This window comes from Pleuronectes platessa, chromosome 2 (assembly GCF_947347685.1).
Source record: "Pleuronectes platessa chromosome 2, fPlePla1.1, whole genome shotgun sequence".
NCBI classification, from domain to species: domain Eukaryota; kingdom Metazoa; phylum Chordata; class Actinopteri; order Pleuronectiformes; family Pleuronectidae; genus Pleuronectes; species Pleuronectes platessa.
Genome location: NC_070627.1, coordinates 16,411,515 through 16,423,605, shown reverse-complemented (window position 1 = coordinate 16,423,605; position 12,091 = coordinate 16,411,515). Strand labels below are relative to the sequence as shown.

Sequence of the window (12,091 nt, the reverse complement as noted above, 5' to 3'; positions counted from 1 at the left end):
TCGTGACATCCGTGACATCTTCTGTTTTCCAGCGAGGTGTTAAGTGCCCCAGTCAGGGGTCATCTGACAGATATGAGCGGTTTGCATTCTGAACCCAAACAGAACATTCATGGTCATTTCTTTTGCTCCAGAATAAATATTTAGTGGTGTGTGTCATGGTCGGTTGTTTACATTGTTGCCCATGTTGGTTTTCTAAACACATCTCGGTTGTTTGGTGCTCAGACTTGTTTTGGAAAATTCCGGGCACGTCTGTAATTTGAGCTGCGGTTGTCTCAGCAAGCCTCCGGAGTGCAGATGGGAAACTTGTGTACGTGCTGCCTCTCTGTAATATTCATTACCACTATAATACTTTATCACTGACATAGGAAATTCATCTGGTCAGTAGCTCTAAGTTATGTACAGTACAGCACCAGAACTGTTGTGCTTTGGTTTCCCTTTGAAGGTGTGGCGTCTTGAGGAAGAGTTTGTTGATCCTGGGTCATTCCTCTCTCCCCGGAGATGTTGTGTTAGTGCGACTCGTCTGCCAGCGTTTCTGGGCAAAGTGAATCATTGGTGACTGATAGATCTCCGGCCGGTTTGACATGGCTGTGTCTGTTTGACTATGACTCACTGTGTCTTTATTTGTATCTCACAGGATGTGCAGAGCTCTGAAAACTCTGCTGAGGTTCCATTACGCAGTCACTCAGCTGACTGGAAGGTGTGATTTGAGCGTGCTGGGTTTGTGCCCTCCTGTGTTTGATGTGGAGTAGGTAGCAGTGGAGATGGTTGGGGTTAGCAGGGAGTTATTGATTGTCAAATCAGGCCTGAAGTATTTGTTTGCTTTCCATTCCCGGGTTAGATATCTAATATTTATTGTACTGGGAGGCACAGTGGTGCAGTGGTTAGCACTGACGCCTCACAGCAGAAAGGTTCTGGGTTTGAACCTGATCTGAGTTTGGATGTTCTTACATGATTTCCTCCCACCATCCCAAGACATGCGGTTTAGGTCAATTGGGTGTGAATGTGAGTGTGAACGATTGTTTGTCTCTAAATGGCTGCGTCCACACTACGTCTTTATTTTAAAACATGTCACTCTTGTCGTCCATACAATATTCTTAATATTCTATGATTTGATTCATAAAAATGAAGTTTGGAAACGCTGCTGGCCCTGTTTTATTTTAAAGACTCCGGTGCTGCATTATAGTCTGGACAGGCGAAAACAAACGATTTGAATTGATGGTGAACTCTCCCACATTCGCTAACTGATTGGTCCTTCTCAGTTACAACTCAACTGTGGATATATACGTGTGGTTTTAGAGCACCATTTGAAAATTACATATAATAGTATGGATGTAGTCTATTTCCTTCCTCCCATATACTGCTGACCCTTCCATGGAAGTTCCCACTTCTCGCCTATATTGTTAGCTTGGATTGGCTCCAGCCCCCCCCCCCCCCCCGTGACCCTCGAAGGAAAAGCAGTGTAGATGATGGAGGACAGGGTTTGTGTGTCTCGAGGGATTTGCTCTCAACAATGTTGGACTCTGGTCAATTGTGCCGGATTGAGACACTATATCTACGAGCCCTAAAGTTTCTGAATGATATGTTTCTGAATGATACATTCAACAGCAGTTGATGACATTTCATTTCCCTTCTGATGCTAAATTGATTAGTAAGTGAGCCCAATATTTCAACATGAGCCTCAGTGTCGGGGGGGGAGGAGGAGGAGGTCGCGGGGAGCATTGTTCACATTTAGCCGTACACGTCAACAATTAATGCACCTCCGCTCCCAGCTGAGCTCTAAATGTTCTCCAAAAAGGGAACAATGGCAGCTTCAGCGGCACCTGCTCCTGATACCTACAGGCATGTCGTAAGCTCTGTGTCTGCCAGATAGCACCAAGTGGGATGAATGAAAATTAAGAGATCACAGTATAATTTTGGGGTTTATAGCGGAATGTTAAATGGATTATTACGTAATTACCCGCAAATCCACTTCCCTTTAGAACCGCGGTCGTCAGTGTTTGCAGGCCGATACAATGGGGGCGACAGGAAAGAAACATGAATAAACACTCCCCCCTTGTTCCTGCATTTATTGCCTCACCATCCTCTCTCTCTCTCCCCCTCTTCTGTGTCTATCTTCAGAGTTCATATCCAACTGCACGCTCATGGGATGTCAGGAACACTGTGCCGTGACTCCTGGAGGGCCCGTGTGTTACTGTAAAGGTGGTTATGAGATCAACGCAGATGGAAAGATGTGTAAAGGTGAGTTCTTGTCAGCACCTCAGTGATGCTTGCCTTTTTGAATAAACTGTAATCAATAAGTCGCAATAGAAAAATACCAGACGATTCATCTTTCTATTTAAATATATTTATGAAAAGGAAACCGCAGCATTGACAGTATGAGAAACCAACTGGATATGTGCTAAATGTTGTTCACTGTGCAGCATCAGCAGCAAACATAAGCTTACGTGGCTTACACGCTTATCTGTCCAGTAACTCCACATCAGTGCTGCAGTTATTTCATCCCCCAAAGCTGCAGCGCCACTGTTTATTTAGGTTTTTTGAGAAACTCAGCCACGTGCAGAGCACTCAGTGGGTAGTTCAGGGGGCGTGGGAGTGTGGGGCATTTACCACAAAAGCCTGTTTAGAAACACTGAAATCTCAGTAGTCATTTGGGTTCACAGAGGACTGACTGGCAGCCATGAGCGATACTTATGTAAGCCAAGCCAGTGAATTATCACACAGTAAATGAATCACAGACTCAACCTGGCAAAAACACATGACACATGAAACACAGAATTCTGCTTTGCTAAGCAGAGTGAGTATTTTTTTATCAACACTTTTATATAATATTTGGGACAGGTCTATGTTTTTATATTAATCCTCTGTGCTTTGTGAACTGATTTTGTTTTTATATTTTGACTGAGCAATAACACAATCTGTGGTTTTTGTGCTTCAGATTTTGATGAGTGCACAGTGTACGGGACCTGCAGTCAGTCCTGTACGAACACTGAAGGCTCCTACGCCTGCTCCTGTGTGGAGGGCTACTTGTCTCAGCCAGACAACCGCTCGTGCAAGGCCAAGAATGGTGAGTACCAACACACACCCGCAGGACTGATGGACCGATCTCTGTCCATGCTCCTCGTGTTTACACTTAGCTCTGTCCTTTGTGTCACCTTTCTAGAACCAGTAGATCGTCTGCCTGTACTGTTGATTGCCAACTCCCAGAACATCCAAGCCACCTCCCTGAGTGGCACCACACTCCACAGCCTGCTGTCCACCAGCACCAAACAAACCACCGCCATGGATTTCCTCTATGCCCAGGAGACAGTCTGCTGGATCCACGTCGGGGACTCCCCCTCGTCCACATACCTCAAATGTGCTAAGATCCCCAATCTGAAGAGCTTTGCAGAGGAGAGGGTCATCAACATCTCCCTCAGCCTGCACCGTGAGTACACCATAGCGTTTCTAAATCACACTGTAATGTTCCAACCGGCATTCAGTGAGCAGCAGCACAGAAGTCAGCACATGTGTGATCTGCACGGGCCAATAATACACAGTTCAATACTCTACACATAATGCATAATAACACACACCATGCGTGTGTTTGTGTGTACAAGTTTTCAGGATTATCTAATGGGACAAAGGCCAGAGGCACCCTCCATCACTGGTGGCCACACAGCAATATGTCAAACATCTCATCATTATTTCAGGCTGAATCCTCCAATTTCTGGTTGTGAGGCTGTTTATGTGCACATCTCTGACCTGCACCCCACTTCATAGAACGTATATTGAATTTTAATTTGTACATAACTCACAATGAATTGTGTGTGACAAGCAAGTAACACATCTTGTCACTCAGAAAAGAATATTCCACTCTTCTATTGTTCATGCAGCTCTGGATTAAGTGGAGTATAGAAGTGATGTGTACAGCAGGATCATGAGATACTCTACACCTGCAGCAGCTGGAGCTGAAACTTTTCAATAAGTTGGCTACGCATTTGCTTTGCAGACAACTTTACACACACCAAGGGGGTTTTCAACATATGATATTTCAGACAATACAATGTGGGCAGTAGTATGAGGTAAGGTGATGACTCAGGGTTCCACAAGGTCAAGTATATAAAAACATTCAGCATAAACTGCCCAACAATATTGGCCACATAAATAACTCATCCATTTTTGCGTGCAACCCCCTGTCGATCAAACTACGCCAGTATCACAGTCACTGTTTGCAGAAAGTTATAGTCCGCATGTGTTTTGTGGACTTGAGCTATGACCGTATCCCAGAGGGACCCTGTGGGTAAATGCGAGGGTACAGGAAACCACAGCCCGTGTTAGTAGCCATCTTTGTTTGACCGAAGTTGTGCCTTGTCCATATCCTCCACACAAAGGTCATCGTGTCTGGTATGGGAACCACAGGATCGTGTTCCTGCTCTTTGCAGACGATGTGTCTCTGTTTGCTTCATCCAACTGTGACAAGTCTGAGTCAAGTCTGGGGCAGTGACCGAATGAAAAAGGTTTGTGAATACAAGCGACTACTTGGTTCCTCAGGGTGGCTCTGCTCAGCCTTAAAGATGGGGTGAAGATTAAGGACATCCAGATGTAGCAGACTTGCTGCCCCATTGCATCGATCGCCAGTTGAGGGTCAAGGTATCTGATTAGGATGCCTCCTGGGCGGCCTCAATCGGAAGGTTCAAAACTCACTGGAGGGATTAAATAAATCCTATGTGCCCCGAGAACTCCTTGGAGTTCACCAAGGGGAGTTGCAAAGCATTTCTGGGGAGATAGACATCTGGAATACCCTGCTTAGCCTCCTGCCATTCAGAACTAACTTTGAATATGCTGGATGGATGGAATAGAAACAGGCATAACTTCAACAGTGATGCTGCAAACCTTTTTTTGACATCACAGTTCATGAGTCAAGTTCAACTAACCATGACTCATTCAAATTCAAGCCATAACACAGAGGTACCCTTCACCCACACTTGAGGGAGATCTACTTCCCAAAAGACCCAATGAACTTTGTCACACTAACAAAGGTGAACTGCTTTCCCTCAACATTTTTAACAAACTATCCTTTTAAAAAGCGATGGGGATGAGATTTGCACTTCATACACCTCATTCATCTAAAGGGCAGAAATTGGCCAAACTCTCCTAACTAGAATGGACATATTTATTTTCCTATGTGTCTGTGGGATGTTTTAAATAAGTTTCAGTTTTAAATTTAAATGATAACAGGTGGACAATAAAAGCCCAGAATATTGGCCAGAACCGATCCATCAATCCCTGTGGAATAGACGTGTCCTTAGCTTCTCTTTGCTCATACAGAGCCTGTGAGTCATACATGACGGTAAGACATTAAAAGCAGCTGGGATTTTCCATGACCTAAATTTTGTTTGCAGAAGTAAATGAAGACACTTTCTGTCCTGAAAAAAACAAAAAAAATGAAGCTGAGTGCGCGAGACGGTGCAGATGTAGGAAGTGGTATTAAATGCAGATGTGTTTGCAGCGAATGCGTGATCACCTATACGCTTAAAGCTGCCACACCCAAACTCTGCATGCTCCTCGCCAAGTCACGGCTGGATTTGTTTGGCCTGCTTGTTTTCAGTGAGTCAGAAGTAGAGCAGCAACGGAAACAACAAGCTCATCCTCACAGCGTCAACAGAGGTGCTTCATTTTACCATCTTATAGGGAAGTGCTTGACAGATGGTTTGTTCTCGCTGCAGTATCATTCTTATCTGCAATTAAAGGACTCTGCTTCGAATGAAAACTGCATTGCACTCACGCACTCACTTATTTTTATATTATATTTCTGCCCTGTCCTTCCCCACTTGTCACCAAAATCACTTAATTCAACCTCTAATCTCTACACAAGATGAATGCAGACATACAGTCATTGTATCGAATATAAAAAAAAATGAATCTGTTCTTTGCCTGCGGACATTGTGACTGAACACATTCACTCAATGTGCAGCAGCCCGTCTCCATTCGCATCTTTTTCCCATGGACGTGACAGAAATGACTTCTTCCACGCAGACCAGCAGAGAAAATGAAAAGGCCGAATGATGACAGTCGAGCGGCTCTGTCTTCCGCATGCACGCACAATGTTGTGCAGCAGACATTCGGAAATATGTTCATTTCAGTCCAGATGATACCAGACAAGCTCTGAACAATGGAAATTATGCATGAGGCATTTTGGCATCCTTCGCGGTAATAAGACGAAGGAGCCTGATGCACATCTCGGTGTATTTAAAGCCTCGAAAACACCAGATGTGTTAATGTTAAATTACACGGTACTTCTTTTAATCAATCAGGCTGATGGGGGGGGGGGGGGGGGGGGGACATGCCGTTATAACACCATTTCCAAATTACAAAAAAGATATACATATTTCACCTTAGGAAACATGCATTTGTGCTTAATGAGTGTGATGAGAGTAATGTAAAATCACTGACTATACAATCGTGCAACTGTAACTCGGCTCACTTTGGACTCTGCAATTTAGGGAGCAGAAGAATTTGCAGGAAATTCCAGCAGCTTCAGCTGGGTTCTCCACGCCTGCTCCCCCACACACACACATGCACACCCATACATACAGTGTGGTGCTCATGCGTAGACACACACTGGTAGATGCATCTTTGTGCACGCACACAAAAAGAAGAACCGGCAGTATTTAGGAGCAAGCACAGGATTTGCATGTAGAATTTGAGCTTTATTGGTGAAATAACGGAGACAATTAAAGGGCACACCACTTCCTGTAATGTGTTATGGTAAAAACCACCATATTGGAGTCAAACGGGGGCTGGATATGCTGTAAACAGTGGATTCATTTTCATATTTATTTGGACTCTGATTTGTCAGGAATATGTGCATCTTTGACCACTCAGCCAAAGCCCAACAGCATGCCGAGCGTCAGCACAAAACAAATTTATACATGTATCTCAAAGTGCAGTTTTTTCACATCTGTTCCAGTCCATAATCTGGAGTGGCTTTCCAGACGCAGACAGCGGGCTTGATCTTTTTGGACAGTCTGCTGGCGTGTGAGTTTGACAGAATGGGAGGAGCAGCTTTATGATTACAGTCAACATGGAGGGAGCGAGGCAGCAGCCAATGGCGAGGGGTGGTGAACATACAGGAAATGATGTGTGTGCGGTTGGGGTGACTCATGACCTCAGTATGCTACAGATGAGTTGTCCAGATGTGTCTCGCTCCCCCCCCTCGCTCACTCTTGCACTCTCACTCTCTCACTTAGCTTCAGCTTTCAGAGTTCATGATTCAGACACCTTCACTCGTTGACATGGCCGGGTTCTCAGTGTTGCTAATTATACCAATAATGTAATTTAGGTTTCCATCCACTCATTTTAGCTTTTATTTTAAAATCTCATTATTATTTTTAAAGAACAGATCATTCTCACTGTGCTGTGCTTCTCAGACATCATTGCAGCTGCCTTCAGACATTCACTGAAGTCAAGACATTTCCCTGAATTTTGTGAAGTGAATTGCAACAAAGACATTTTCCTGCCAATCCCTTGGGAAAATGTCCGGAGAAGGTCCAAGAGAGTGCATGTGACAATACAGCAAGATAATTACAATAGACAAGTTGGCGTGTTGATAACGTTTCTGACACGCGATATATGCAAAACGGAAAAAACAGACAATACAAATATTTCAGAATGAAAAAGAGGAAAGCATAGATGAAGATGTAAATCTGGAAAGAGAGCTGTTGGTGATAACGGCTGCAAATAGAATGTAAACGTCTTGTCCTGCCTCCTGCATGTTCCAGACATTTTCTGGTTGTTGTGAACCGACTGACCTGGACATTCTCCTGCTGCATTCCTCATACGAGAAACGAAAACTGTGGGAAATGTCCAGTCCTGATTTTCAAGAGTTCCTGTCTGAAAATGGCTTCATTGTAACATGTGGTGACAAATGATTTATTGACGCAGGAACCAAACAACCTTTTAACACATATGTCCCTGGGGGAAGTCAGTTCTGCTGTAGGGGTGCTGAGCTGCAGAGCTCTCCCTGGGAGGAAAATCGTTTAACTTCACTTTTCATTCAGTGAAAAGTCGACGCTGATGCCCCACATGCAAAAGAGGACTGATCCCTCTCTCCCTGTCACTAAGCCCCTCTTCCTCCCTGCTTGTACTGCAAGAGCTACAGTACCTGTACCCCCCCTCCCCCCCCGCACAGTGAGCTTGCACAGTGTGCTGCTTAACACAGACACTGGCATGAAATCTACTTAAGAGGTCATGTGCTGTTAAAAGGCAAGCCAGTCAGCACTTTTTCAAATCGTCTCTACATCCAGCACATGCTCTCGTTCAGCTTTAAACCCGCTCCTCCTCCTCCTCCTCCTCCTCATTACCCCTCACACACATTAACCCTGAACTATTAATGACATGTTTTCTTTAAGTCTAAGACTGAACTAGTTTATCCACTTTATTTCCTGTAGTCCTGTTGCTGGGGCCGACCTCAACATAAAACACTTTTGGAGCCCAAAAGGTTCATGTTTGTTTGTTTCCCAATGTGATGCTTTCTCCAGATGGGGAGTGTTGGCATAGAAAGCGAGTGGGGGTTGGGTTAGTGCATGAGCATGTGTTAAAGCTTCAATCACAGTTGTAGTTGTTGTGGAAGGTTTTTTTCTTAGGTGAGGAATGAAATGATTCTCAGTCAGTCTAACTCGTCTTTGTGGTTCTTAATGCATCAGAAGCAAACGCCATCACAACTGTTAAGCTCAGAGGGGGGGGGGGGGGGCTACATAATCGCTCATGACTAAGCAACATCTCGTAGTGCACTCTGTTTAACATAACCCAGCTCTTCTTTCACAGAAAACAGGATGTTCTAAAAGCAATACATGTGGTAAATCGTAAATTATTATGTACCATGCAAAAGTCACATGCGATAAAATGTAATATAATAATAATAACAATACATTTTAGTTATTAAGCACCTTTCATACATAAAATGCAGCTCAAACTGCTTTACAATAAAATCAATGACATGAATTAAGATAGATCCATTAGAAGACCTTAGCAATAATACACGTTAGCAATATTACAAAGACTTAGGATACATATATAAAACTAGCAAAAGGTATAACAAAAAAATGTAGACATATGAATATAATGACACAGAGTTAATATAGTAGTTGATCATGATGAATTGACAGAGCTGTAATGTGACAGTGCAGAGGTACCAGGGCTGCATTAACTCCATTAAAAGGAATTGTAGGGATTTTACAAGACTATCGATCCCCGGGGTGAGCAGCGTAGTTCCAGCAGCGGGCGCCTGTGAAGATGTATGCCCGACACTTCAGCTCCTTCATATAGTTACTGGAGTGAAACTCTGCCTAGAATTGCTTCATTTAACAAATCAAGGCAACCGCTAAGGGAGGGTGGAATAAGAAAACACGCAGAAAACATGTTGTTGAGAGGGGAGGAGGGGGAAAATGGAAGAAGGCAGCCGTTTCTGTTTTTTCAATTACTCTGTGTTGTTTTGTTTTTTTAATAGCATAGTTTCAGACAGTCAGAGCTGCAGTTAATGAATCCAGACTGTTTTCCCACCTCTTGGGAGCAGACGGAAAAGGGAGGGATGCAGGGATGATGCACGGAGGAGGAGAGAGCGGGAAAGAGAATGGGAGGAGATAGAAAAGTCTCTGGCATTTCTGTTTAGCAGGAGTGGAGTGAAATGGAGAGCAGGAGGTGTCAGAGAGCAAGGGGACGGCCATTTGTTTTTCTTTTTTGCTGGGGTTTTCGGCACACTCGTTGTATGTTGCACAATCTCCTCTCCCCCCCCCCCCCCCCCCCCCTCAGTTGTTTATCCATTGCTTAATCAGTGAACCAGTGTGTTGTTGAACAGCTGGAAGCGTTTAAACAGAGAACTGTGTGTTAAAAAGTAAGAGCACCTTTGGGAACACGGCCCCTGATTCCCATAAACCTCAGAAATGCGGCTGCACAATGGCCAAGTTTCCCTAGTGGAAATCACATCTCTCTCTCTCTCTCTCTCTCTCTCTCTCTGTGTCTCTGTGTCTCTGTGTCTCGCTCGCTCTCTCTTCGTCTTTCTCGTGTCTTCTGTCTTTTTCTCTCACTTTTTCTTCCTTTGCTCTTCATCTGTCGCATTTTTCAACTTTTCACTTTTACGTAAAGCCCAAATATTTGAGAGTGTGCCATTTCCCTCCATTTGGCCCCCAGAGAAATGTGTCATTTATTGTAAACACAAAGAGCTGCTCTGGAATTACTGTCAGATTTATTGGTCCAGAGCTGCTTGGCTTTCACTATGCACACTTTTATTGTGTTCTTATTCTGAGGAATCTGCTTTGTCATTTCCCTCACCCCATTTTCTTCTCTCTCTGTAGAAATCGATCCCCTGCTTTCCCCCAAATCGGCACAGTGACCCGATCACCCGGGTAAACACACCCCAACATTAGACCTCCACCCTTAGCGCTGAGCACAGCATGATCATTGATCCAGGACTCCTGCAGCACCACTTTATTCCTATTTATCTGAGGTGTTGTAGGACAGGCCTGTGCAGAGCAAAGCTCATGGCAGCTGTGAAAATACAAGTCGTGTGGTTTGTGAAGGGCCCGTCCCTCCTCCACACTCACACTTTCTCTCTCTAGCTCATTTACAGAGGTATAGTTTTCACTGTCCATGTAAAGATCAATATTTATAGGGGATATGTTCCGTTTTGGAATATGGCAGTATTCAGATTCTTTACATATGTAAAATTAGCAAAATCGCTGAATACAAATACTCTATTCAGTAAAAATCTTGCATTTAAAATGTTAAATCATTTATAATTATTATTATTTAAGTAATGCTCATGATGACTGTGTGAAACCATAGGCTGAATATAAAGATGGAAATCCTCCCACCATCTAGAAATGAAGCAATAATATCCCAGATACCATCGCTGCTACCTTGCACAGTAGTGATGAGGTAGTGTAGCCATGGTAGCGTGGTTTTGTCAAAACACATTCTCGGCCAATCGTGAGTCTCAGCTGCAATTTATGACATTTCACTTTGGAATCAATCAATTAATTTATATTGAACTTAATTTTTTCATGTAGACTCGAAACGCAACTTTGATTGAATGCTAATGTTGCTATATGTTGTTGCATATGTTTGCTAACAACAACTTAAAAACTTAAAGGTATATCTTGACACTGCCCCCTAGTGGCCAGAAAGAAATCCCTTCTTAGAGGTTTATCGTGTTATTAGCAAAAAAATATATATATTATCAAAAGTTAAAATACAGTTGCTATATTCTGATTGCAGAATATAGCAACTGTAGCTGGTCAAGATGGAGCTGATTGCTACCTTTTTACATAATGCTGGATAGTTGAATATTCTGATTAGTAATGCATGTATGGCCAGGCATCATCAGCATCATGTATTTGCTCATTGTAGAGTTTTAAGATGTCAGTACGCAAAGAAAATAACATGGAATAGAAAGAAAATAATTTCCTCTAATGATACATGTAGTACAAGTAGAAACAGTATTATATTCAAGGACTGTGGTTAAAGAAAATTCACAATTCTGGACATATGATCTCCCGCCATCTTCTTTCCTTCAGCCCTCACAATAGCTTTCTTTCTCTGGTCCTTGGCTCAGACTTGTGCGGCTGAGCTGGTGTTTGAGGACAGGAAGGAAGAGGTGGGAAAACGAGAACCAGAGCGAGGGATATATTAATGTCTCATGTTATTCTGTTTGACAATTTTTTCTCCTCCTTCAGATCCCCCCACCCAACCAACCTCATGTGGTCTTGCAACAGATCCAGCACAGTTAGTTCAGTGGCATTCCACTGTTCTTGTTCCCCGCCCTGGTCTATGTAGAACTTCTGCAGGCTGTTTATGTTCCACTAAGTGCCTGTGTGGTACCAGGTGCATGCGTCCGGGTGTTTGATTTTTCGACGGCGACGACGGGGGGGGGGGGGGTGGGGGGGGTGGGGGTGGGGGTGGGTGCTAGCCTTTGGCGCGAGCTCAGCCTCGGAGAAATAAACCCGCGGAAACCACAGGCCATTCGCCGTCGCTTGGTTTCAGCTACGGCAACGTCGCACAACTCGAAGCAACAAACAGCCCGTCTCATATTCTGTCCGTCTGAGTGACTTTGAAT

At 43.8% G+C, this 12,091-nt stretch overlaps 1 protein-coding gene across 1 annotated transcript in view; it reads left to right on the top strand.

The window, feature by feature from the left end:
* The window catches only part of LOC128462373 (low-density lipoprotein receptor-related protein 1-like), a 92,240-nt gene that overhangs the window by 35,234 nt on the left and 44,915 nt on the right, over positions 1-12,091 (top strand). The window contains 3 exon segments of the mRNA XM_053410649.1: positions 2,119-2,238; positions 2,936-3,064; positions 3,161-3,424. Of these exon segments, the coding sequence (XP_053266624.1) occupies positions 2,119-2,238; positions 2,936-3,064; positions 3,161-3,424 (513 nt within the window).